The sequence below is a fragment of the Meleagris gallopavo genome, chromosome 5 (genome assembly GCF_000146605.3).
Source record: "Meleagris gallopavo isolate NT-WF06-2002-E0010 breed Aviagen turkey brand Nicholas breeding stock chromosome 5, Turkey_5.1, whole genome shotgun sequence".
NCBI classification, from domain to species: domain Eukaryota; kingdom Metazoa; phylum Chordata; class Aves; order Galliformes; family Phasianidae; genus Meleagris; species Meleagris gallopavo.
In genome coordinates, this window is record NC_015015.2 from 52,734,108 (window position 1) to 52,757,880 (window position 23,773).

General features: G+C 42.6%; 1 protein-coding gene across 1 annotated transcript in view; it reads left to right on the top strand.

Moving 5' to 3' along the window:
• The first annotated feature begins 6 nt into the window (after positions 1 to 6).
• Positions 7 to 23,773, top strand: part of KCNH5 (potassium voltage-gated channel subfamily H member 5) — a 141,760-nt gene continuing 117,993 nt past the window's right edge. Inside the window, exons 1-3 of the mRNA XM_010712032.2 lie at positions 7 to 91; positions 12,362 to 12,485; positions 19,585 to 19,691. Of these exons, the coding sequence (XP_010710334.1) occupies positions 19 to 91; positions 12,362 to 12,485; positions 19,585 to 19,691 (304 nt within the window). The 5' untranslated portion in view covers positions 7 to 18. The remainder of the gene's footprint in view (positions 92 to 12,361; positions 12,486 to 19,584; positions 19,692 to 23,773) is intronic.

Consider the following 23,773-nt stretch of genomic DNA (forward strand, 5'->3'; position numbering starts at 1 on the left):
CGAGCCCGCCGCTGCAGGATGCCGGGGGGCAAGAGAGGGCTGGTGGCACCGCAGAACACCTTCCTGGAGAACATCGTGCGGCGCTCCAGCGGTGAGAAATCCCCTCCGTCCGTCCGTCTATTCATCCCTCCATCCCTCCGTCCATCCGTCGGTCCGTGCCGGAGCGGCGCCTTCAAGGAACGGCTCCGGCCGCGCTCCTACCCCGTCTCCCCTCACCTCCAACATCTCCGCGCTGCGGGTTCGCTAAGCCCTTTCTGAATATAAGGACTCGTCATTCGCGTTTCTGACATTCCCTCCACTCCTTCGGGTCGGGTTTTCCTCCTCTTTCTTCTTTAGTTCTCTAAGAATTGGCCTTGCGACCGTTTTCAAAGTCTTTGTGACTCTTTAAAGTGCGTGGCAAAGGTACTGAGATGAAAGAGTGACTGCAATTTGGGGATGGTCATCCCGTATAAATCGGTGAAGAACTGCCGGCAGCTGCTCCTGTGCCCGGCGGATGCTCACGGCACGATTTAGAGCTGCAGGAACGATTCCCTGCTGCCGGAGTTCGTTTCACCCTTTCAGCAAATTGCAAAGCAGTGGCAAAGAGCACTGTGCACAGCTCCGGTAAAGTTACTTGGTGGCTGTGGTCCATCTCCAGAGTTGGGTTGATGGTTGGGTCGGTTGATCTTAGAGGTCTTTTCTGACCGTAGTGTTTGTGTGTTGGTGTAGGTGCTGCTTTGGCTAAGCCTTGTGCTGCTTCCATCCCTTTTCTAAGCTGTTTTTTTTTTGCACTGGCACTGCTGAAACAGTGCTTGCATAAATGTCATTTGCTAAAGGACCTCAACTTTGCATCTTCTGAAAGGTTTCTTCTTGGTGAGCCCAAGCTTAGAGCAGCCCATGCATGGGAGTGGGAAAGGTGGGCAGAATAGGGTGTTGAAAAAAGTTCCCAGGTATAGTATTAATGGAGTCACTAATGTGATGTGAAGTCCTGCTGGGAAGTTTTTCCTTCCACCTGGCTATTCCTCAGCTCTGGACTTAGCTCACATTCATACTAATGTAGCCTGATGTGCTGGATTGGGTCGATTTTGATGGTAAAGAATGAATTAGGGATTCATTGATTTCCATAGAAGAAATGGATTGAGGACTTAGAATTTGTTTAAAGACATTGCGAGACAGCTCTTTTTTGAGGAGGTTCCCACCTTCTCCTGCTCCCCGCATCAGCTCTGTGGTCAGCAGCTGACTGTCAAGCTCTCTAGCTGCACATCACTGGAGGCTAATTTCCTGCAAAAGTGCATTATTTACCAGAATATTTAATGCAGGCTTAATTAATAGGGTTTTACATAGCACTTTCCCTCTGATAATTTCAAAGTGCCAAGTGGAGCTTAATTACACTCCTCAGCTCGTTGAGGAAGAGGACACACAGAGGTGTTCCTGATTCTTAAATCTGTGGCTCAGACACCACGGTTGTTGTCCCAGAGTCAGGGGCACAGCTGGGAGCAGGGTTTGGGAGCGCCATGCTTCTGAGTCGTGCTCTAATTAAATCACATGTTCTCCCTGCTGAGGGCTCAGGAAAGCTCTGAGATGTCAGAAAACAGGAAAACTCATACAGCTTTGGAACATTATCCTTTAAAAAAACACCTATTCCTCCTTCTCAGGTTTTAGACTGGCCTAATTTGGGAGCATAAATCATGCCGGTCTGGTCTCCATTCTGTTTTTTCTCTGCTGAAGCGTGATGTTACAGAGGCAAATCTGTCCTGTTGGACATCAGAGCAAAAAATGGATTGGGAATCTGTTTTTTAACTCATGTTAGCTGTCAGTGTTGTACACTGAAACATTATTTAGTTCTTATTTTTGTCATCCAGGTCACAGCCTTATTTGGCCTTTATAGAAATAGTAATTTTCATTGGATTCAGCTCTGCTTAATCCAAACTTAATGGTGTCCAGTAGAGCAAATCTGGTTCAAGTATCTCCTGCTGACGCTCAGTGGAAGGCACGGATTTGGGCTGCTGACCATGTCCAAGCTTTTCTTTTTATGCTTGGATTCACCAGCTCTGAAGGGGTTTTTCAGTGTCAAGTTGAGGAAGAGGAGAAAGGAAAGACTGATGGTAGCTTTTTAAAACACCTCTTGAGCATCCTCAAAAAAAGCCTTTCCATCGTCGTTCCTGGTTAAAGAACACTCTCTTTTGAGATTGCTCGCACAATCCCATCACACTTGACCGTAAATCTTTTCTCAGCATCCAGGGGAAGGCTTGTAGATAGAGATAATATCATCTCTTAGGCCAACGGATACAGCTGGAAATATGAGGTATTTTGGCAGACAGGCTCTTCATCAGGGCTGAAATGGAACCGGTGGATTTCAAAATGAAACACAGGTGCAGACAAATTATTTGGAACTGGCAGAGATGGATCCAAACAAGAAAGCATTTATAGACAAAACTGCAGCAGTTTTAAAGCTTGGAACGTCAGAATGGACCCAGCAGGAATCTAGTGTGGTGGGCAGCCTGGTGCTAAAAGCAGCCATGTATTTGATTTTTCAGCCTTACTTCGGGATTTGCTTTTTAGGAATGTTGTGAACCTACAGCGTTTTGCTACAAATGAGGTTAAAACTGGGAGAGAAGTGCTCCCTGTGTGTGGGTGGTGGGCACGAGAGCCCTGCAGAAGGAGATGGGGTGAGCATGGCTGCACAAAGGGACACAGACCCCCAGAGCACACAGAGCTATCTTCAGGGTAATCAGTGTGCTCTGTGCAAGGCTGTTTTAGTTTCTTTTTTCTAGCACAGTGAAAATGCACCAAGTAAAGCTCTTATCTGAGACTCCCAAGGATTGATGGCATCTCACAGCAGCTTTGGCTGTGTCCTGGGTCTGGAGAACACCAGGTGTTCTGCTAAGCTGAAAGAAAATGTGTTTTGTGGGAGCAGTGCTTGAAATCACATTAAGGCGACTGCTTGCTCCTGCCATTGGTGTTTTGGGCTTTTAATAAGGACCTTCCTTAGGGCAAGGTTCTTTCTTAACATGTTCTCAGCAGTCCATGCCTGTTATTACTGCTTTTGTTGGTTGCTCCTACCGTGCTGGTGTTGACCTCAGCTCAGCAGTGTGGGTGCAGATTTGGGCAAATCCATGGAGCAGGGCTGGGCTTTGTGTGCTTATCCCAGAAATCCATCAGATCTCAGGGGCAGAGAGGTGTGGAAGGCAAAGACAGATAGACAAGACAGACACATCTTGTAGCAGCAAAAGCAGTGAGCTTTTGCTTATGCCTGTGCTGTGTTAATAGCATAATTTGTTTCTTTAGTAGAGGTTGAGTTTGGAAAAAGGTTAGCTCTGGGACTTTGTGGCCAAGTGTAATAAAAGCGAAAACAATCTAGTGAAAGACAAATATGATAACAGTCATCATTATTCCTTATTGTTTCTATTGCAATAACTGTTAGAAAAAGAAATTTCATGTCTTTCACAAATGTGTTTTGACTCTTGGGCTGAACTCGTGGCTCTGTAAGGAATTTCACCATAAGCTTTAATGGTGTTAGCATTCAGTTCCTGGCCTCTCGCAGCCTAGAAACGTGTTCCTGCACATCAGCTCCCTCAGACTGAACTTTGTGCCCTGTTGGGTGCCTGTGAGTTTGATAAGTAAGTGATCATCCCAATCACAGGTTTTTGGGTGCAGGTTGGATGGGACGACCTAATCTGGTGGGGACCAACCAGCCCTATGCAGGAGGTTGGAGTTGGGTGGGCTTCAAGGTCCCTTCCAACCGAACCCATTAATTCTGTGATCCAGGCAGGGGAGGCAAGTGAGTATCCCACATGTAGTGCTAAGACACTTTTTCATTCTTATTAGAATGGTACTAATGGTAAAGTGCCTGCTGTCTCTCCCACTAGTCTGTACAGTGTATCATAGAATCATACAATGGCTTGTGTTGAAAAGGAGCACAATGCTCATCCAGTTCCAACCCCTCTGCTATGTGCAGGGTTGCCAGCCACCAGACCAGGCTGCCCAGAGCCACATCCAGCCTGGCCTTGAATAGCCTCCAGGGATGGAGCATCCACAACCTCCTTGGGCAACCTGTTCCAGTGCCTCACCACCCTCTGTCTATTCCTTCTAATATCTAACATAACGTCTCCTGTCTCAGTTTAAAGCCATTCCTCCTTGTCCTATTACTATCCACCTTTGTAAGCATACCTGAATTCTTACAGGCACGGTGACATAGCGTTGTTCTCACTGGACACGATACACATAGGTTCTTTCCCAGATTAAATACAGGCTGCATTTTCATCTGATCCAAATTAAATTTCTTTTGGAGCAGAGAAAATGATCTTCAATGCAAATTACTTCAGGTTTACAGATGTCTGTTATTAGAGGTCTTCTGCAATAAAAATCCTGGCCCTCAGCACTTAGCTAAATTATAGTGTCTTGGGTTGAAAGGGACCTTAAAGACCATTGAACTCCAGCTCCCTGCTGCAGGCGGTGTTGCTGACCACTGGATCAGGCTGCCCAGGGCTTCATCCAACTCAGCCTTGAGGACCGTAACGATGCTGTAAACCATGGAGCAGAAATTTCTACCCTCCATTTGCAGGGATGTGGCTGAAGGGATGACCACAAATTTGTATTGTTGGGGTTTTCTTTGGCACAAGGCTGTGTTTGCGATTTCTTTGGCTGCAGGTAGCCTGCTGATACAGAAATCAATGCAAAGTGAGTTTATACACGAAGCAGCATTACTAGCTGACACTTGAGAGCAGTTTTCAATTGCCCTATTTTCATAGAATCATTACGGTTGGAAAAGACCTCTAAGATCACCTAGTCCAGCCATCTACCTATCACCAATACTGCCTACTAAGCCGTGTCCCAAAGTACTCCATCTGCCCTTCCCTTAAACATCTCTGGGGACGGTGACTCCCCCACCTCCCTGTGCAGCCTATGCCAGTGCATCACTGCTCTTTCTGAGAAGCAATTCTTCCTAATATCCAACCTGAACCTCCTCTAGCACAACTTGAGGCCCTTCTTTTTTGTTTTTTCAAGATTTTGTTCTAAATCCTGAATCATAGGCGTATCTGATGCCTGCTGAAACTGGCATCGCTTTACATGGCTTAAATCTTGATTTTTTTTTCTGTGTTTTCTTATTTTTAATTACAACAGCTGTATGTCATCGCATTAATTTATGCCCTCGAATAATACCATGTGGTTCGCAGAAGGAATAGCTGGCTCTCTGAGTGGAAGCCTTGTAAAATAGGAGTGTTCCCTTTTTAATACTTCTTCTGCACATCTCTGGGAGCGGGTTGGGGTGGGACGTCGTTCTCCTATGGGATCTGGGCGCTGCCGGGCGCTGCCAGCAGAGGTCAGTGCGAACGTTGTGCGCTCCCAGCCGGGACTGAAACGAGAGGAGAGCAAAAGGCAATCGTTGATTTCTCGAGCAAACCTCTCCGTGGGAAGGAGTGCGTAGCCGAAGAATAATGTCAGGAAGTTAAGTGAGCTGTGGAAATGCTTTTAATTAGCCTCTTTAACGGAGGTGCCGGTCGGTGGTTAGCCTGGGTTTTGAGTTATTCTCCCGGTGAGCTAAGGAAACAGGGTTTTGTGGTTTGGTAAAATTAAATAAAGGAAGAAGATTTTGGACTTAGCTTCCTAAATAATCTGCTTTTCAAGGAAAAAAAAAAGTCAATCTAAAAACTATGTTTAAACAGCACGTTCAGCGCCTGGCTGCATTGCTCAGCGCTGCCTAACCTGGATGGCGGGGCCCAGTTCTGCACTGCGCTCAGTGCTGGGAGCAGCCCTGTGCAGGAGTGCCTGGAGGGCACCCAGAGCTGAGGCTGAGATCATGGAATCATCATAGAATCGTTTGCGTTGGAAGGGACCCTTAAAGGCCATCTGGTCCAACTCCCTGCAATGAGCAGAGAAACCTACAGCTCGTCAGTGCTTAGAGCCCCTCCAGCCCAACCCTGCGTATCTGCAGGGATGGGATGTCCCCCACTTCTCTGGGCAGCCTGTGCCAGTGCTTCACTGTCCTTACTGTAAAAAACTTCTCTATATCCAGTCTAAAGCCCTCCTCTTTTAGTTTGAGACCATTTCCACTATCACAACAGACTCTGCTGAAGACTGTCCCTTCTTCCTTGCAGTCCCCCTTCAGATACAGGAAGGTGTCCCCAGAGCCTTCCCTTCTCCAGGCTGCTCAGCCCCAGCTCTCTCAGCCTGTCCTTGTAGGACGATGTTCCATCCCTGGGACCATTTTTGTGGCCCTCCTTTGGACATGCTCCAGCAGGTCTGTGTCTCTCCTGTACTGAGGACTCCACATCTGGGTGCTGTGCTCCAGAAGATGCTGAGATGCTCTGCATCAGCCACGTGTGGACACCTGCACAAGGAGTAGTGCACGATTCTGTGTCAAAAATGGTTTTTGGATATTCAGCCCCGCGCTGTGAAATTGCAGCCAGGGCTGGCTATAGGCTGAGTGTTTGCAAGATGAGCATCTGCCACTGCTATGATTTTCTCATCTGGGAACGCAAAGCAAGCGTGCTCATTTGTATCTAGCTAGAGTTGTGGCTTTTGGTTGCTCCCTGAGGATGCCCCTGTGCCGTCTGTGTGCTCCAACTTAAATTTAGCCTCACAGCATCTATCTTGCGCTCAGCATAATTATAATAGGGAGCAGATTCGGCAGTGGCCTTCAGAAGATAACTAGCATAGGATTAGTCTAACCAGAGAATAAGTGAGTATATGGTAGAGAACTTGTGATCAGAACTGAATGAGATGCCATTTATCAGGCAACTCATTGCAACCTTCTCTTATCCTTATTGATCTGAAACTCTTCCTGAGGTCAGCGAAGTTGTGCTGCAGTAAAGGAGGAGAACCGTTATACTTGTGGGATTTCACATTCAGAATGATTAAACATAGTGTTTAAACTTTTTGGAAGGTAAATTCCAGATGGATTCTCATCCTTTAAGTTGCTTGCTGAATTCTGAAAGCTGCTGTGTTGCCGGCTGAGTGGCTTACATGTGGATTTCATACCTCAGCCAGTGTTGGATGACTTTCAGGAGAGGAACACCAATTTGGGGAAGGAATTAGCTTTGTCAGTGTGGTGGCATCTTGCTCTGGGTTTAGCCCTCCATACCTTTTCATAATGTGAGTATTAAATAAAAACAACGAAGGTGCAGAAAGGTGACATAAAGAGTTTGTCCTTCAAGAGATTATTCCTCAGGGAACGCTTAACGTCTTGGATAAATTGGATGACACTGATGTTTTGCATGCTCTAAAGACACCAGGGAAATAACAGCTTTGTTAGAAAACAGCGGTGTGGGTTCTGCTTGGCTGCTTCGAGCACAGCAGTTTGTCTGCAGCTGACCCCAAAGTTGGAGAAGTGTTGGTGCCAGCCCAGGCTGATTGTAGGTTGCCTGGAAAGGTGGTGCAGACCCCTTCTCTGGAGATATTCAAGATCCACTTGGATGCTTTCCTGTGTAACCTACTGTAGGGAACTGCTTCAGCAGGGACTCGGGTTGGGGGATCTCTAGGGATTCCTTCCAACCCCTGCAGTTCTGTGATTCTATGATTTCAGAGGGCTGGGTGCATGCAGGTCTGTCCTGGACATCAGGATTTTCTGCTGAATTCTATAGGGATACACTGAGCGTGGGATTGGATTCACTGTATACAAATATCAACAGAAATACATACAATCAGGGACAAGACTTGTTTAGAAGAGCTAAAAGAAAATAAAACCCCAATGTTTTATACAAGTCCCCTCGCCAGCACAGCTACCAGGATCCCCACAAGTTTTGCAAGCTGATCTATACCAGATTGCAGCAAATATGCTGACCCTGCGTGGTTAAAAGCAGAGCCGGTCAACAGCACTTTATGTTGTTTAGTGCTTTTAAAAGACAACATGAGCAAAAAAGGCAAATTCCAGGCATTGCACAGAGCCTGTCTGCTCCGTGCTGCACTTGCTCTGTGCAAGAAGGACAGGAATTCAGAATGATGGCTCAGTGTGAAATTGTTCAAGTTAGGAATTTATTCCGTGATGGAAGCACTGCTTCTTTTTATTAATATCATTATTTTTGTTCTGCTACTGCTTCTTTTTTTTTCAGCATCTTTTCAATGGTGACTTAAAAAAAAAAAAAAAAGAGTTAGTTGTATCTTTTCTTGGGAAAGGATGGAATTCTGAAATGGTAATTTAGGCAATTTTGTTCACAAGCGATTCCCAAGCATTCTTGAGGAAAGATGATTAGAGACAGCGTTTCTCACTTGGCTAAACATATCTCCTGCAATGATTTAGCTGTTCTTGCTCTCCTTTCATTACATAACAGGAATTTTACACTACTTTGGGCGTTCTGGTGGTTAAAAAAATTCTTTCCATATTGTGTGGTTTTTGTTTTTTTGTTTTGTTTTGTTTTTTTTAAGCAACAAAATAAGCCTCAGTGCTGGGTTGAGTATTAGCTGCTGCAAGACTGGATAAGATTAAAGGCTTGCTGCTATATAGCACGAATTCCTTTATACAACAGAGCCTTTTTGCAGAGTAGAAGTACAGGAACAGCAAATACAGTGCCTTTAACAATTGTTTACCTCAGCTGCGTTTTCCAAATCTGAAATTCTTCTATGTGCACTTAATATCCTTATTCCTTGCCATCTGTATTAACTTTGTAAGTGAGAGTTATGTAGGCTAATAAAGAGCTTGCTGACTTCTGAAAGGGAACCTAGCAGCTCCTGAGCCCTGCTTCCCTGCTCTTACAGGCACCGGTGTTCACACTCATCTGCTTGGACAAACCTACGACCTACAGATTTGTGCTGCAGTATTTCAGAAGGGGAGAAAATGATAGTTTAAGGGAATGACATCAAGACAAGCTTAGAAATAATAAAAATTGACTTCTGTCTCAAAGGAAATGGAGAGTGGAAATCTATTTTCAGCACATTGGAGAAATCCAAGCAAGAATGAATGTTAATCGTTAGGCCAATCGTTATTCTGAAAGTTTTGAGGTTAGCTGCATGTTAATCTCTTCAGAGTGTAATTTATCACCATGTGATAACTCAGCTTATAGGTGCACAGAGTTTTGCACATGGAGTCAGAGCAGTGTTCTGCCAGATTTACTGCCTACCTTCAGCAATGCCAGTACCCAGAGAGAACTTCCCAGCCTTCACCATAAAGTGCTTGTGAGACTGGGTGCTGCTTGATGTGGAGGATAGTCAGATTCATCCTTGTGAATACCTCCAGTATCATCTTAAAAAAACATTTAGCTTGCAAAATATAGCTCTTTCACCTTTAATCCAACAGGACATCTCAGCACTAGTCTCTGAGCCTGGGCCTTATCTACCAGGCCTCTATGGGACTTGGCTGTGGCATCACCACAGCAGGGCACAGGGGATGTCAGGGTGCCCTTGGCAGAGAGCTCCTTGTGTTCAAGCTGCTGGCAAATGGGGCCTTGAGGAAGAAGCATGTGGTCCTTGGGCTTATCCTTGGTGCTGCTGCTCTGTGGCAACTGGACCTGGAGAAGAAATGAAGTTTTCCTAGTCCTTGTCTCTTAAACCAGTTCAAGCAACCATATGGAGATCTAACAGTCTGGAATTTGCCTTAGTGAAATTACTGGAAAGCTTAATCCAATGTGCAACTGTAATGGACCTTTTTTAGACAGGAGACCATATCAGTGAGTGATAGAAGTTGAACATGAAGATAGTTTTAGTCCAAGACTGGCTATTAGGACCCAACTCTAGAAGAAACGACTGCAGAAAAGGTCTTTCACAAGTGGTTAGCGATGATGATGTGGTGCAAAGCAGTCTCTCCTCAATCTACCTAGAACTCACAAACTGTAAAGTAATATTCTTTGCTGTTGTTTGATCTGGAGATATTTTAGAAATAGGGAGGAGTTAGTATGCGTGCTGGGGAAAGTGATGTGACTACCAATAAAATGTTGGAAATGCCTGGTGGAGTCTTGAAAATGCTGAGACTTGGGTACACAATAAAACCCCGGGGTCAGACATTGACCTGCTCTTCCTTAAATTTTATCAAGCTGTGTCACTGAACAGTGGCATTAATGAAACATTAATTTCTATAGCTTTGTGCCTGCAGTTAGGTTTCTTGGTCTTTTACAAGATGTGAACACTGACTCAAGGTTTTTATTTGATTGAAACAGGACACACACATACTTATGCACGTGCTGAGCATGGATGAAGAAGTGCTATTTACTGTAGAAGGCAAAGTTTAAAAAAAGTCAGTTATGTAATGGAATATTCACAAAGACAAAGGAAAACATACATTGTAGTATTTGATCAAGTTACTAGTCCATATATTAGTCCATCTATCTATCTATCTGTATATGTACACATATGACTTTACAAGTACTAATATTTAAAATACATTTCTAAAGTCTTTTTTTTTTCAGTTTTATGTATTTTTTTTTTTTCCTTGAAAGATCAGTAATTTGGCGGTATGCTTTGTTCCTTCCCAACATCCTGGTGGATTTGGTCAGTTTAATGAATGCCTTAGCAATTATTTTGAGACTCTTGTGTGTAAGAAGTAGAAAATTCATGGCAGATGTCCATTGAGTACTGTGGCTGCAATGTGTATCTTCTGCAGTGTATTCTGTGTCCTGAAACAGGGTATGTGATACGCATCCAAGATATCAGATGGGCGGGATAGTTTCAAGACAGCGTTATTGGCCTGTGGGCTGTGGTTCTCTGGGGAGCACCCAGATGTGCACACATCCTTGAAAGAGTCTGAATATCAGCTGCCTGTAATTGCCCAGGTTGTGCTCATTCTATCTGAAGATGAGAGCAAAAACTTGGTGAAGGATAACCTCTTTGCAGATCAGACTTTGCTTTGGCTAGAGGACTGATATTGGTTGTTGGTAGCAGATGGTGTGTACTCAACATCTACTGCTTGTTGTAGCAACTGCATCTTCTCTTAGCCTGAAAAATTTAAAGATTTTTAAAGTTGGCATTCAGGTTTAAGACTATTTGTGATTGATTTAAATGAATTATTTAAGCCTGTGAGCTTAGGAGTGTTCGATTTCACAAGCTAAACTTCTATTTCTCATGTTGGTTGGCTTTAAAATATTTTTCAGTCAACTTTTCTGTAGAAAGTCTACTGATTTTTAGATTATTATTTTCCAAATATGGGTTTTGAATGGAAAAAGAAGAAATGACAGTCTTTTTTGTTTTCTTTTTTGAATATGCTTTCCTTGTTCAAAAGAATAATGCTTGAATAACATATGCTGCAGTCACGGACGCTGGGAAGGAAGCATATAGCTTGCAGAAACCCAGCGTCATATTTATGTGAAAATTAATGTGTGCACCTGAATGTATGTCCGTAAAAGTAATTGGCATGACCATTCTTCAGCTATTAAAAGAAGAATTTGTAAGAATTCCCTTTATTTTTTTTTTCCCCTGGAAAACTGCTGAAAGGAACTTCTACTATCATTTCTATACAGCAGGGATTTTAATACGTACGTTGTAATGCTTTTTAGCATAAATAAGTGGGCTAGTGTTAACAGTTAGTTCCACAGCAACTGTCACAATGCAACTGAAAATTACAATTGAAAATAAGCAAAGCTTTGAAGATCATCACAGACTTCAGCTTGAGAATCTCTACTAAGTGATATACTAAGTGAGAATATTATTTTTGAAACAACGTTACAATGTTGATGAAGATAAAATCCCACAATGTGTTTAAGCAAGATGAGCATTTCCTTCCTTAGGAATGCTTTTCCAAAAGCAGAGATGGAAGAATACCTCCAAACTGGTGAATACAACTATTTTAGGACTAACTTGTAATGTGGTGGTGCCAGTCCGTGCGTGTAAAACTGTAGGCAATGACTGAAAAAACAGATGATTGAAGCAGTATTTAAACCTGAGTTCAGCCTCCTAAAAATACTTCTTACTCATATTTGTGTATTGACAGCAATTGGTGCATGCTGCTAGGATGAACCAAGCCCACTTTTTTTGCACTTTGGTGTAGACTGTAACTGAAATTTGATGTGTTTTGTGTTATTTCAGTGCTTATTAAAGGAGGAGGAGTTTACTTGTCTTAGGCAATAGTGTCATGGTTTGTCTGGGAACATATGGTTCAATAAGGTCAAGTTTCAAATTAATTCAAGGTTAATGTCGAGATATATATACATACAAAATGATATGTGTCCCGATATTGTCCTTGCCCTGATATTATGAATAAATGAATCCTTTCTAAATCATTAAAGACGGGGAGTTTGTATCAGTACTATAATTTACTGAAGCTATTTGTTTTACTAAAAGCTGTCCTCTTTCATCACAGTTTGTCTTCTGATGCCCACTTTGATTTCAGTCCTCTCTGGAATTTCCTGATGGAGGTTTCCACCACGAATAACTCCGCATCTGCTATATAACATGGAGGATGTATATGTGCTTTGCCACTGACAACAGCCCTTTCTTTTTCTTCTCTTTTTTCTTTTAGAATCCAGTTTTTTGTTGGGAAATGCCCAGATTGTGGACTGGCCTGTAGTTTATAGTAATGACGGTTTTTGTAAGCTCTCTGGATATCATCGCGCTGACGTCATGCAGAAAAGTAGCACTTGCAGGTAGGTTGTTCACTGCTACTCGATGCAATTCTACAGTTACAGTCTAGGGAGAAAAATTAGGTTTTGGAAGAGGACTGATAGGAGATTTGTCTTACAGAAATGAATATACTAGTGGTTTGTGACCCTGAACATAGCAGGGGGTTGAAACTAGATGATCATTGTGGTCCTTTTCAACCCAGGCCATTCTGTGATTCTATGATATGTTAAAACACGCAACTATGTGCATTCAGTTGAACACTTTGTTGACTGATGCCCAATAGTATAATGACTAGTTTTACCAGGATTAAACAAACTACTCAGATACTTCAGTCCCTTGCTAAAAGTGGGGCAGATTTTAGAGTCCTGCAAGACTTAATCCTAAGTTAAAAGAAAGCTAAATTCCAATATTCTTTTTAAATTATTATTATTATTGTTATTATTTATTTAGAGCATCTACAAATTTAATGTGTTTTACTCGAGCCATTATTGAAGTCAAGACAAATCTGCTTGGTTTTGAAATTCCTGTCATCCTCTGGTAATGGCTTAAATGCAGTGAGCATTGCAGTAGTAAAGACTGTTCAGTGGAAAAACATTTGACAAATTTTAGCACTGAATGAGGATCAACTAGAGGTATTCCTGAAGCTGGGGTAAATATTTTGAGGGTTTAAACATCATTCTTCACTCATTTGAAATCTATCCTCATTAATATCAGTATGATTGTGTTCTAATGATATGGTAAAGAAAGTGATATATTCAAGTGATATATTTCAAAGGCAATTTTGGGAGATTTTTGTAAATTTTCATTCTGGAAGGCCTGCAGTGTGCTCCTCTGTTGCTCATATTGGTTCCTGTTGTTATACACACACTGAGAGGGCACAGCAATGTGCAAATGGCATCTTTATTCCCAAGAGGGCGATTAGGCTGATGATGTATTTACTCTGAGCACTGCAGCTTTATGGTTTGTTTTTTTTTTCTTCCCCTTTGTTGGTGGTCTTTCAGGAGTGGACAGCTGTGATTTATGGTTGGATGTGCATCTGCGCCTGCTCTGCTGCATCCTTTAAAAGGAAATGCTGTGGGGAAAGTCTAAATCTCTAATGCGTGTGTGGGTGGGTGAGGAAAGTAACCAGGAGTGGTGGAGGCAGAAAGGAATGGCTGAGATACCAGTTTGTGTAGGTTTTCCCTTGATGGCTCAGGGAATGACCAGCTGTAGGGCCCTGGGAATAGTGGGCTGCGTATCTGCAGGAGTGAAATGCTGATGTGTGGTCGTTGCTCTTGTTTGCAGGGAAGAGGAAAAGCCTTGGGGGTCCCATGTTGCTCTGTGCAGTCAGGTGTCCTCTGATGGGCAGTGGAGGAGAGATGGGCACATGCTGCTGACACGAAATATTCATTCACGTGGCAGCAACCAAGTCAGTTACGTGATGGGGCTGAAAAAAACAGTGTTATCACAGCTATCCCAAATATGCTTACACTTGCTTTGCTCTTTTAAGCTGGGTCTGTTTCTCTGTGAGCCAGTGCTTTAGGCTGTGCATGTTTAAGTCATTACACGCACAAAATGGGATTTTAGGAAAATGTTGGGAATAGCTTTAGCAATACCTCTCTGTTAATAATTCTCCTGTGCCTCTGAGGGGACCAAAAGTTTTAATTCATCAGAGCACCTTTTATGAATGTGACGGACTTTATTTGGTAAGCATCCTGTTTGGGCCATATTCAAGTGAATTTTATATATATATAAATATATATCATGTATAGATATCTTAATTCTACATATCCATCTCTGGATTTTGGAGAGACTTCTCTACACTGAAAGCATGATCAGCACCTCTTTTGTGTCTGAGCCTTAGCCGGTGGAGTTATATTTACAGTGTGATATTTCCTGCTCCATAGGAGACATCCTAGTCATTGCAGAGGAAAACTGAGCTGGAGAGGCATTCAGCACGGTCTGACAAGCAGCACACACACCCTTGCAGAAAATTTCTTTGGGGCTTCTCTCTAATGAAAAGCAGCGTGGCTGTCTGAAATGGAAAATGGTCTTGAAGCCAGTAGTGCCTTCTTAGCTTTACTTAGTAGAATGCCATCATAAGTTTTAGGTATCCAGAGCTATTATTTATGTTATTTTCCAAGTCAGATTCTCAGTCCTGATTTGCTAAGTTGGACCGAGATTGTTGCATTATGCATAAGAAATAATTTATACAGAATGTTTGCTTTCCTCTTCTAAGGCAAATGTTATGGGATAAGAGCATTGTGATGCCACACTTTTATTACAGGATTTGATAGGATCTGTTTCTAGAGCTTGTTTAATGCCAAAAATCTAACAAAAGAAAAATACACAGATAAAATCAATGTCAATCCAGACCTCGATACAGATTGTTATCTACTTATCATAAGTGTGATACAGGAAAAAAATAATTTTTCAATTACTTGCCCTTGCCTATAAGGTATAGCACTTTCAGTTTTCACCCATGCTGCACCCTGAGTAGTCCAGCAGTATTCATTATATCCTATTTATGTCTGTCACATGCCATACCATACACTGGGGCTGCTCATTTGTTGTGATGTTCAGTCTTGATACTGGAATGGACGTGTGGCATTGCATTTGTGAATGATTTTTGATCCAGCTCAGGCAGCCAGGTAGTCCCATAGCCAGCTGGTAATCCCTCTGATTCTTGCACTCCTCTCATCTTTTTAATTAGCAACAATATGTGCATTGGCAGGAAAATCATGCTGAAATAGCTCAATAGAGGTGCCAGTCTCTTAGTTTCACAGGCATTGTATAAAAGGCAAGGTGCATATCACGCTTCCTGAATGTTGCATGATGGGGTGGGTCAGTGTGTGTTCTTTCTGGGAGCACAGCACACCAAAAATTGCAAAAATAGCTGGAACAGAATTTATTATATAAGTGAATGCTAAAATGCACGAGAATTTTAGCTGGGAAAACTTGTGTGCTTGTGAAGTGCTGTGTTGCCAAATGGAAAGGAGCTGCCAGTTCAGAAGGAAATGGGAGGGCATCTGCAATTGCAACACCTCTGACATTCGATTAACTGTGCAAAAGCCCTTGTCTGGAGGTGTGCCGCTAGATTAACCAGCGTGTAGGAGAACCACTTCTTTCATGCCCAGTTGCCCATAGATATGACAATTTATACCCTGATGAGTACATAGAGAGAATGAACAGCTCTAGGCCATTAAACCCTATTAAACGCCACAAATAATATCAGTATTTAAAATTGTTTCTTGTCAGTTAAGTTCAGTCTTCCAGGCAAGCCTTCAGAAGGGCAGACAGCCTTAGGTGGCTGGTTAGTAGATCTGCCCTGCCATTTTGCACTTGGCTTTTGCCCCAGGCCGCCTTCTCCTTACCCTTCCTTGCACCTTGAGCCTCAGATCAGCATGGAAACGGCTGGATGCTGCTTTTGTTTTTAATGAGGAAACTTGCTCTGAGACCTGTTTGTGTGTTGCCTTCCAGCCGTACAGTGGGAGTAAATTGGATCTGCTTGCTGCAGTTGTTTACAGGTTGCATTTCCACTGAAACACTCTGCTCAATGCCTCTGTTCTCCCTTGTTTTGATTTACTGCCATAGCAAGTGAGTTAAAATGTCTGAGAGTCCTGGCTTCTGTGGAGCTAATGGCAAAATTCCCTCCTTGCTCAAAGAAAAGGGGTTTTGCTTTTTGGGTACAGCGTGCCAGACTTGAGGCAAGTTAAATTTGATACTGGGATGTTGCCTCCGTTAACTGATCTACCTATATGAGAAGACCCTCTGCAATGCCAGAGCTGTGCACAAAAACTTTTCAGAGCTCACTAGTGAGACCCAGGGACCTGCCCTACTTCTCCTTGGGAATGAGGCCTGCTCCTGAACTCAAAAATTGTGGGGCTATTGAAACATGGAACAGTATTTGTTATTCTTCTTGAGTAGACCTCGGTTGCTTGTAGTTGATGTCTTTTCATCTGATACTTCTGGATAAACAGAGCTGTTAGCTGGATGTGGGTTCATATTCCTTCCATGTTTAATCTGCCCTCTTATCTGGTGAATTCCTCTCAGCCACAAACACCACTCTGGCATGCACTGCATACAAAGAGCTGCTCCAGTGATGCTTTTCTGGATCCTAACAAAGAAAATGGAAGCACAGTGCAAAGCTTTAGATGTGGCTTTTTTTGCATGGAGAGATGCTTTCAGAGGAGGGCAGGAGGAACGGCGTCTGAAATGGCAAATGGCCTGTTGCAGAGATGGGGAAATTATGTAAGATTGTTTCTTTCTCTGAGTATTTCAGTAAGCTTTGTTTCTCTTGTTTCTCTTTGATAAGTCTGTTTTCTAGATAGTAAGATCCCCAGTAGCAGACTGGCTTTTATATTTATGTCTTGTACAGTTTGCACTGAAGGAACTTGACAAGCAATAAATAACAAAAATATGAGGCAGAAAAAGACAGAGTGATTGACTGAAGAAGTAGGAGTCCCTCCATGTATACAAAATAGGACAGATTAAATTAAGCCTATGATAAGCACAGATCTTATATAACTTGCACAGTGATTGGCTTGAAGGCCCTTTTGGTGCCTGCTAGTAAAAAATTGGCTTCTGAAAAATAGTTATTTCCTTCCACAAGCCTTTTAAATGCCTCTTTGTACATGAAAATAATGCTAGATTTGAATTTTACAGATTTATGACAATAATAGGCTGATGTTAAGACAAAGTTGATTAAATTTTTAATTCATAGAATGGCTTTAGTTGGAAGGGACATTAACGATCATCTAATTCCCACTTCTCTGCTGTGGACAGGGCTGCCACTCACTATATAAGGCTGCCCAGGACCCCATCCTACCTGGCCTTGAATGCCCCCATGGATGGGGCACCCACAACTCTCTGGACAGCAGTGCTGGGGCCTCACTGCTCTCTGAGTAAAGAATTTCTTCCCGACATTTAACCTAAATTTTCCCTTCCAGGAGTCTTCTCTGCTCCAGACTTAACAAGCTCAGCTCCCTGCAGCTTTTCTTCATAGCAGAGATGCTCCCAGCCCTCTGAGCATCTTCGTGGCCTTCCTCTGGACCTGCTCCAACAACTCCACACCCCTCATGTAGTGGGGGCCCCAACCCTGGATACAGTGCTCCAAATGGGGCCTCATGAGCAGAACAGAGGGGGACGATCTCCTCCCTGCCCCAGCTGCTACCCCTCTGTTGATGCAGCCCAGGATACTGTTGGCTACAAGTACTCACTGCAGGCTCATGTCCAGCTTTCCACCAGGTAGACCTAACTGGTGGAGGCCAGCACTTGTAACATTATGGATGGTTTGACATATTAATGCTAATCAATGATGACTTTCTGTATTATAAAGCCATCTAAAGTCATACGCTTTAGCAAATTTTCATTATTTTTTTGCTTCGAGACTTAAGAGAAATGTTTTTAAGCCTTGAGATGACAAAAAAAACAGAACAACAAGAGACTCCTCCCGCAGCTCTTATTTTGTCTTGCAGATTTGAGCAGTCTTCTTTACCTCATCAGTGCACTGAAAAGGATTAGATTTAAAAAGAAAAGCATTCAAACTTTTGTTTGTTGCCAGCTCGTGTATAAAACGCTATTGGCTGAGCTGTGGAAGGAAAGGCAGGCCATTTTGACAGCCAGCAGCAAGCTGTGTTTTGCATTCCCTGAAGAGGACTATTCAAGTTAATGACATGTGGTACCTTAATGAAGCCTCCTCCCCAGTAGTGTTCTGTCCTGACATCCATCAGTGCAGAGACATCTCCATTGCTGCGCTGACCCAAGGCTGACAACGCCATATTGTGGGAGCAGCCCTATCACCTCCCTGAGCCAGTTGTGTAGGGAAAGGATTCGCCGTCCAGCCTTCATTGAGTATTTTAATGTTTGCTTGGGCACTAATCACTATGTTGTTTTATTGTTTCTTTCAGAGCAGTGGGCATAATATAAATGTTTATTGAACCTCTGAAGGTCTTTTGATCAATAAAAAGGGAAGCTGGATTTAAACCGCAGCAGCACTGATAGCCTTTCTTTTTCCCCCTCATATTCATAGGGCTGTGTGTTGTAGGTTTCAGCTGGAGCTCAAAACGTTTGTGAACAAAGAAGATGGAAGGGGGGAGTCTGATCAATGAGGATTGTATTCATCCAAGTGTCTGAAAGCTTTTATGCCATGCTCCATTTTCCTTCAGTTCTATAATTGGGAATTTGCACAGAGCAGTCTTCACCTATTTTTAATCCAGGGGAGATGACAAGAAAAGCCTGGCTGTTTTCTCATAAAGGCTTTCACAAGTAAGGTCATTGGGGGTGGGTTTACTTGCACCAGTTGAAAGTCTGACCTGGAAAAGAGAGCAAAGATGAAGTGGTCAAAGCACAAGAAATAGCAGGGCTAAAATTAGGTTTTTCTAATCTTTGTCTGGAGAGAGATGAGTCTTCAAAAATATTTCAATGTTTTTCCATATTTTCAGTGAAATATTAAAGAGATGTGGTATACCATAAGAAAAAATGAGAGTGTGTGGTTATCTTTAGAAGTAATGCAGATTTAGCTACAGTGGGACAACTCTGAGTGAATTCACAGACAATCACAGTAATTAGTTCTTACTGGGTAATTCTTACCTCAGTTTGTAACTGGTATTTCGATAAAGGATTCTGAACATCTTGTTGTCCCAGATGCATGTTGGCAAGATTAGATCTGCAGCCATCAATATTAGTTCAGCCGACAGCTGTTACCTGTTGCAGGTCTTTGTCTTCCTTCAGCATCCTTTTCGAGGTCTGAATGAAATTTGGGATGTTTTAAAGGTTTTGCTCAGTAATCTCCAATTTCACAGCAATATTCTCATGGCCTCAAGCTGTGGCAATAATGGTTTTATAGGCTATCAGCTCTTTTTCTAACAATATGCCCTTAAAGATATGCTCAGAAAAGCACTTAATGAAACATTAGATGACAGCAAATACATCTACTTTACATAAAAAAGGCAGTGGTGGTTACTTACTATTGTAGGTTTTGTAACAGCCTTGCGACACTAACTATTTAAATGAAAGTAAATGATAGTTAAACTATGGTAAATGACAGTGAATAGCATCCCCAATGGCTATGCAGTCTGAAGTGGCTGCTTGTTGTTTTGCTTGTCTAGGAAGAAGAGAAAAATGGGTTTTTTTCTTTTTCAGTTTTATGTATGGTGAACTGACAGACAAGAAGACCATTGAAAAAGTCAGACAGACTTTCGACAACTATGAGTCAAACTGCTTTGAAATTCTCCTCTACAAGAAAAACAGTATGTATATATTTGTGTATTGTGTTGGGAGTGATAATGTATATTTGTTATATATCTATGTATACTGTGATAAAATACATCTATGATGCACTATATGTATCACTGTTCTGATAGTGCAAGGAGAAATGGTTTCAAACTACAAAGTGCAACGGGTCTGGATATAAGGAACAAGCTTTTTACAATAAGGGTGGTGAGGTGCTGTCGCAGGTTGCCCAGAGAGGTGATGGATGCCCTATCCCCTTGCAGACACCCAGGGTTAGGCTGGACAGGGCTCTGAGCACCTGGTAGAGCTGTGTGGCTGTCTCTGTTCAAAGCAGGGGGGTTGGACCAGATGGCCTTGAAGGGTCCCTTCCAACTCAAAACGATTCTATGATAACGTGCTATAATATATTTAATATATGCAATGGGTATATATGTATATTATTATAATATATAGAGAAGTGTATAACTATATACCAGACTAAAATAGTCATTTTGACATACAGATAAATTAGGGGACAAGATGTGGGGAAGAAATAGGTCATCGCTGCTCAGGAAAGCTCTTTTTTAAAGCAGGACAAGTGTTCAGATTGCCAAGGCTAGCAGGAGTTACCTGCTATCTCAGATCTGAATCCTTGTTTCCAAAATATGTTTAATTTTGAAGATTGTATTCTGGAAGGGAATCTGACTGGGTTTGATGAGGAGAAGAAATTCTCAATGAAGTTTCCCCTCAGGAAATATCCCCAAATGTGCAGAAGTGAGAAGCCATTCCCTCATTTTTGTGAGTGGCTGCTCCCAGTGGTGGAGATGCCTCTGAGCTGGGAGGCTGTGGAAAGCAGTGGTAAGCCCTGGGGAAAAAGCTGGCTATGCCTGATTGCCCTTTTCACTGCAAACTCACATAAACCCTTAAAAACATTGAAAAGAGCATGCAGGATACCTCAGCTTCTCAAAACATACTCCTGTGCCTAATTTCTACCTTTCCTTTTTAAACTAAATCTTCTCGTATGTGCATTTAAACGGTAGGAAGCATCTTCAGATTTCTGCAATTCTGCTTGCTTTGAAGCATCTTAGTAAACACTAATTAAAAAGAGAAGCAGAAATGGCTCTGAGGTCTGGCTGCTCCTGTAAGTGCCTGTGATAACTCTCCAAGTGACTTCCTTTCAGTCCCTTGGCATATGGATCTATTCCCTAGATCTTGTGTCTACCTGCCCAATTCCTATACAAGTCACCTGAGTACCCTCTCACATTATGGAGATTTTGTAGGACAGACCCCTGTTAAGTTCTTTGCAGGTAGTGGTGCCCAGCACCACCATGCCTAGTGTCCAGGTGGTTGTAGGAGAAGATTTCAGCCTTTCCCCAACCCTGGCTTTTCTGTTAAATTGGAATGGTAGCTCCTGCTTGGCATGGGCCAGTTCTAAACCAAGTTCCTTTTCATTATATTTAAATATAAAAAGTGGAAAGTCTTCTCTTGGTCATTGTTTTTGTTCTATTGTTGTTATTTTTTTTTTTTTTGTCCCTGAGTTGTGAATTGCCTGCTTGATCTTGATGGTGCTTCAGGGATTTATTGACCTGCAGTTGCCTTAATAAAATATTCACCTTTGCCCAAATCTCTAAGCCTGTATTTTCTGTAGGATGGGCAGGATTACAGAATGACCTCATGAAAAGACACTCATTTTTCTTTTTAGCCTTGAGAAAGTTCACAGCCATATGTTGCCAGCTTCTTCTCCATCACCCAAAGCCCAGAACTTTAGCCTTTTGCTAACACTAGTAGATAGGTTCACCTTTTGGCTCCAGTTCAGCAACTGGCTTGCATTGGATTTGCTTCCATCTGTCACATACCAAGCTTTGTGAAATAAGGTTCTTCAAGAAACTGCATGCTTCTCTTCCAGGCTCAATATTGAAGCAGACAGGAAATAAATAATAGTATCTGTTGGTATGAGTATACTTCTGAAAAATTTACAGTTACTCTCTATAAAGGCTTGTGTTTATCACCTGTAGAGACCTTGTATTGCTTCTCTCCTGTGCAGAGCTTGCAGTGCTCACCGAGCACTTTCCCACCTGGTCGATGCAGTGGCACAGCTGCCCAGGGACAGGTGGAGTCACTGTCCCTGGTGGTGTTCAAGAGCTGTGGAGATGTGGCACTGAGGGACGTGACCAGTGGGCATGGTGGGGTGGTGGACTAGATGATCTTAGCGGCCTTTTCCAACCTTTATGATTCTATGATTATGTAAGACTGTAGCTCCAGAAGTGCTGTATATTTCTATTTGTACCACCGCTTTTCCTTTCTTATTCATTCCTTTGTGTTTTCAGCAAAGGGAGATCTTGAAAAAGAGAAATTCCTTTCCTATCCTTCTGTCCTTCAGCACAGTGATGATCTTTAAGAGCTGTCGTTCTCAGGCTGCATCCATAGGGCTGCTGCTTTCACATGCACCCTTAGTGTTTTAACCTAGTTAGCAGTTTTCAGGTGCAGATCTTCAAGTTTGCTACAGATTTCTTCTGTTTTACTGCATTCCTTCTTGTATAGCTCTCAGCTCTAGCCACCTAGCTATTCAGCACCCGTGTAGGCATGTACATGTATACGTGTAATACTTGGGAAACCATCTTGCCTGCTCTTGAGCTCCTGCCCAGATTGCAGTTTCTACAGCACTACCTACCTTGCCTCTGTCTGGTGTACAGGTTATTTTGCCTACTTTTGGAGCTTTTCAAAGGGTGCTGTTGAGTTGCTAGGTATAAATGAAAGCACAGCATCACTCCAGAGAGCTGCAGCACTCTTTCTTAGAATATATGAAAAGAGCCTTTTATCTTGGGTTAGCAACTGGGAATAGAAAGAGCCAAGTAATCAGCATAATGACTCTGGAATTACCACCAAAAGCAGTTTTCTGTCTCCCTCACTTCTCCAGTTTGCTGTCACTGAGTTATTGCTTTAATCCCAATAGAGCAGTGCTGAGTTTTACCATGAACCCTTGTGGATTTTGACTTTCTCTACAGTAGTCCTGTTCTGAGTGGGTTTTGTTGCCCTCTGGGTGTCCATCACTCGGTTCCTGGCACAGCTCCCAGATGGATATGGTATATTAGAGGAGATTTGGAGGGGCCAGCAATGCCCTGGGATGTCAGGGAGTGAGCAGCTTGTTTCAGTGTGCCAACGCTCAGGCTGGCATTCAGACAGCTTAGGAGAAAAGCCATTATATCACCTGACTGAAAGCACATCAAATCCTAAAGCTGACTGTAAAGGATTCGTTGGGCAGCAAGTGGAGGTGTCGTAAGGGTGGAAACATGTGGGCTTGGAGTTTTGTTTGGTGGCATGCAGCTCTGACACTTATGTCCTTGCAGATGAACAGGGAACTTCTCCACAAATGTTTGAAGTCTTTTAGGGTTTTGCCCATTGCAGAGTAGACCTGCATGTACTCAGGGAGCCTGCCATAATGAGAAAATGGAGGATGTGACTTTAAACAGGAAATCAAATCTGCTTATTTGTCTAGTTAGGACATTTAGATGTCTGAATTAGTTTGAGTTCTCTTAAATAACAGAGTAGCATCAGGTTGGATATTAGCCATTCAGATTGGCTATAAGAAAAATGTTCTTTTCAGGAAAAGTGGTGAAATATTGGCACAGGCTGCTCAGTGAGGCAGTGGGGTCACCGTCCCTGGAGGTGTTTAAAAAAAAATTGTGGAGATGTGGCACTGAGGGACATGGTCAATGGGCAGGGTGGTGGGTATGGGTTAGGTTGAACTGCATGATCTTATTGTTCTTTTCCAACTTAAACCGTTCTATGACATTTCAAAAGCATTTGGCAGTGTATTCCATCAGTTTTGATTTTGGTAGCCTCATATTATGTGAAGAAGCATTCAAAGATGTCCTCAATCTGTTTTTTTTTTTCTTACCTGGCTACCCTGCAGAGAGACATGGTGGGGAAGACCAAGAGCAAGTTCTGTCTCTTGTTATGGACTAGTTAAATTGGTACCATTACCCCCATTCAAATTTAAGAATGAGAATATGTTGTTTTCCTTTGAGAAGGTAAAATGAAGTATCTGGTATGTGTAGTTTAGGATAACATCTTGGTATTACTACATGTGTTCTATATGCTTTATAAATTATCCTATGGA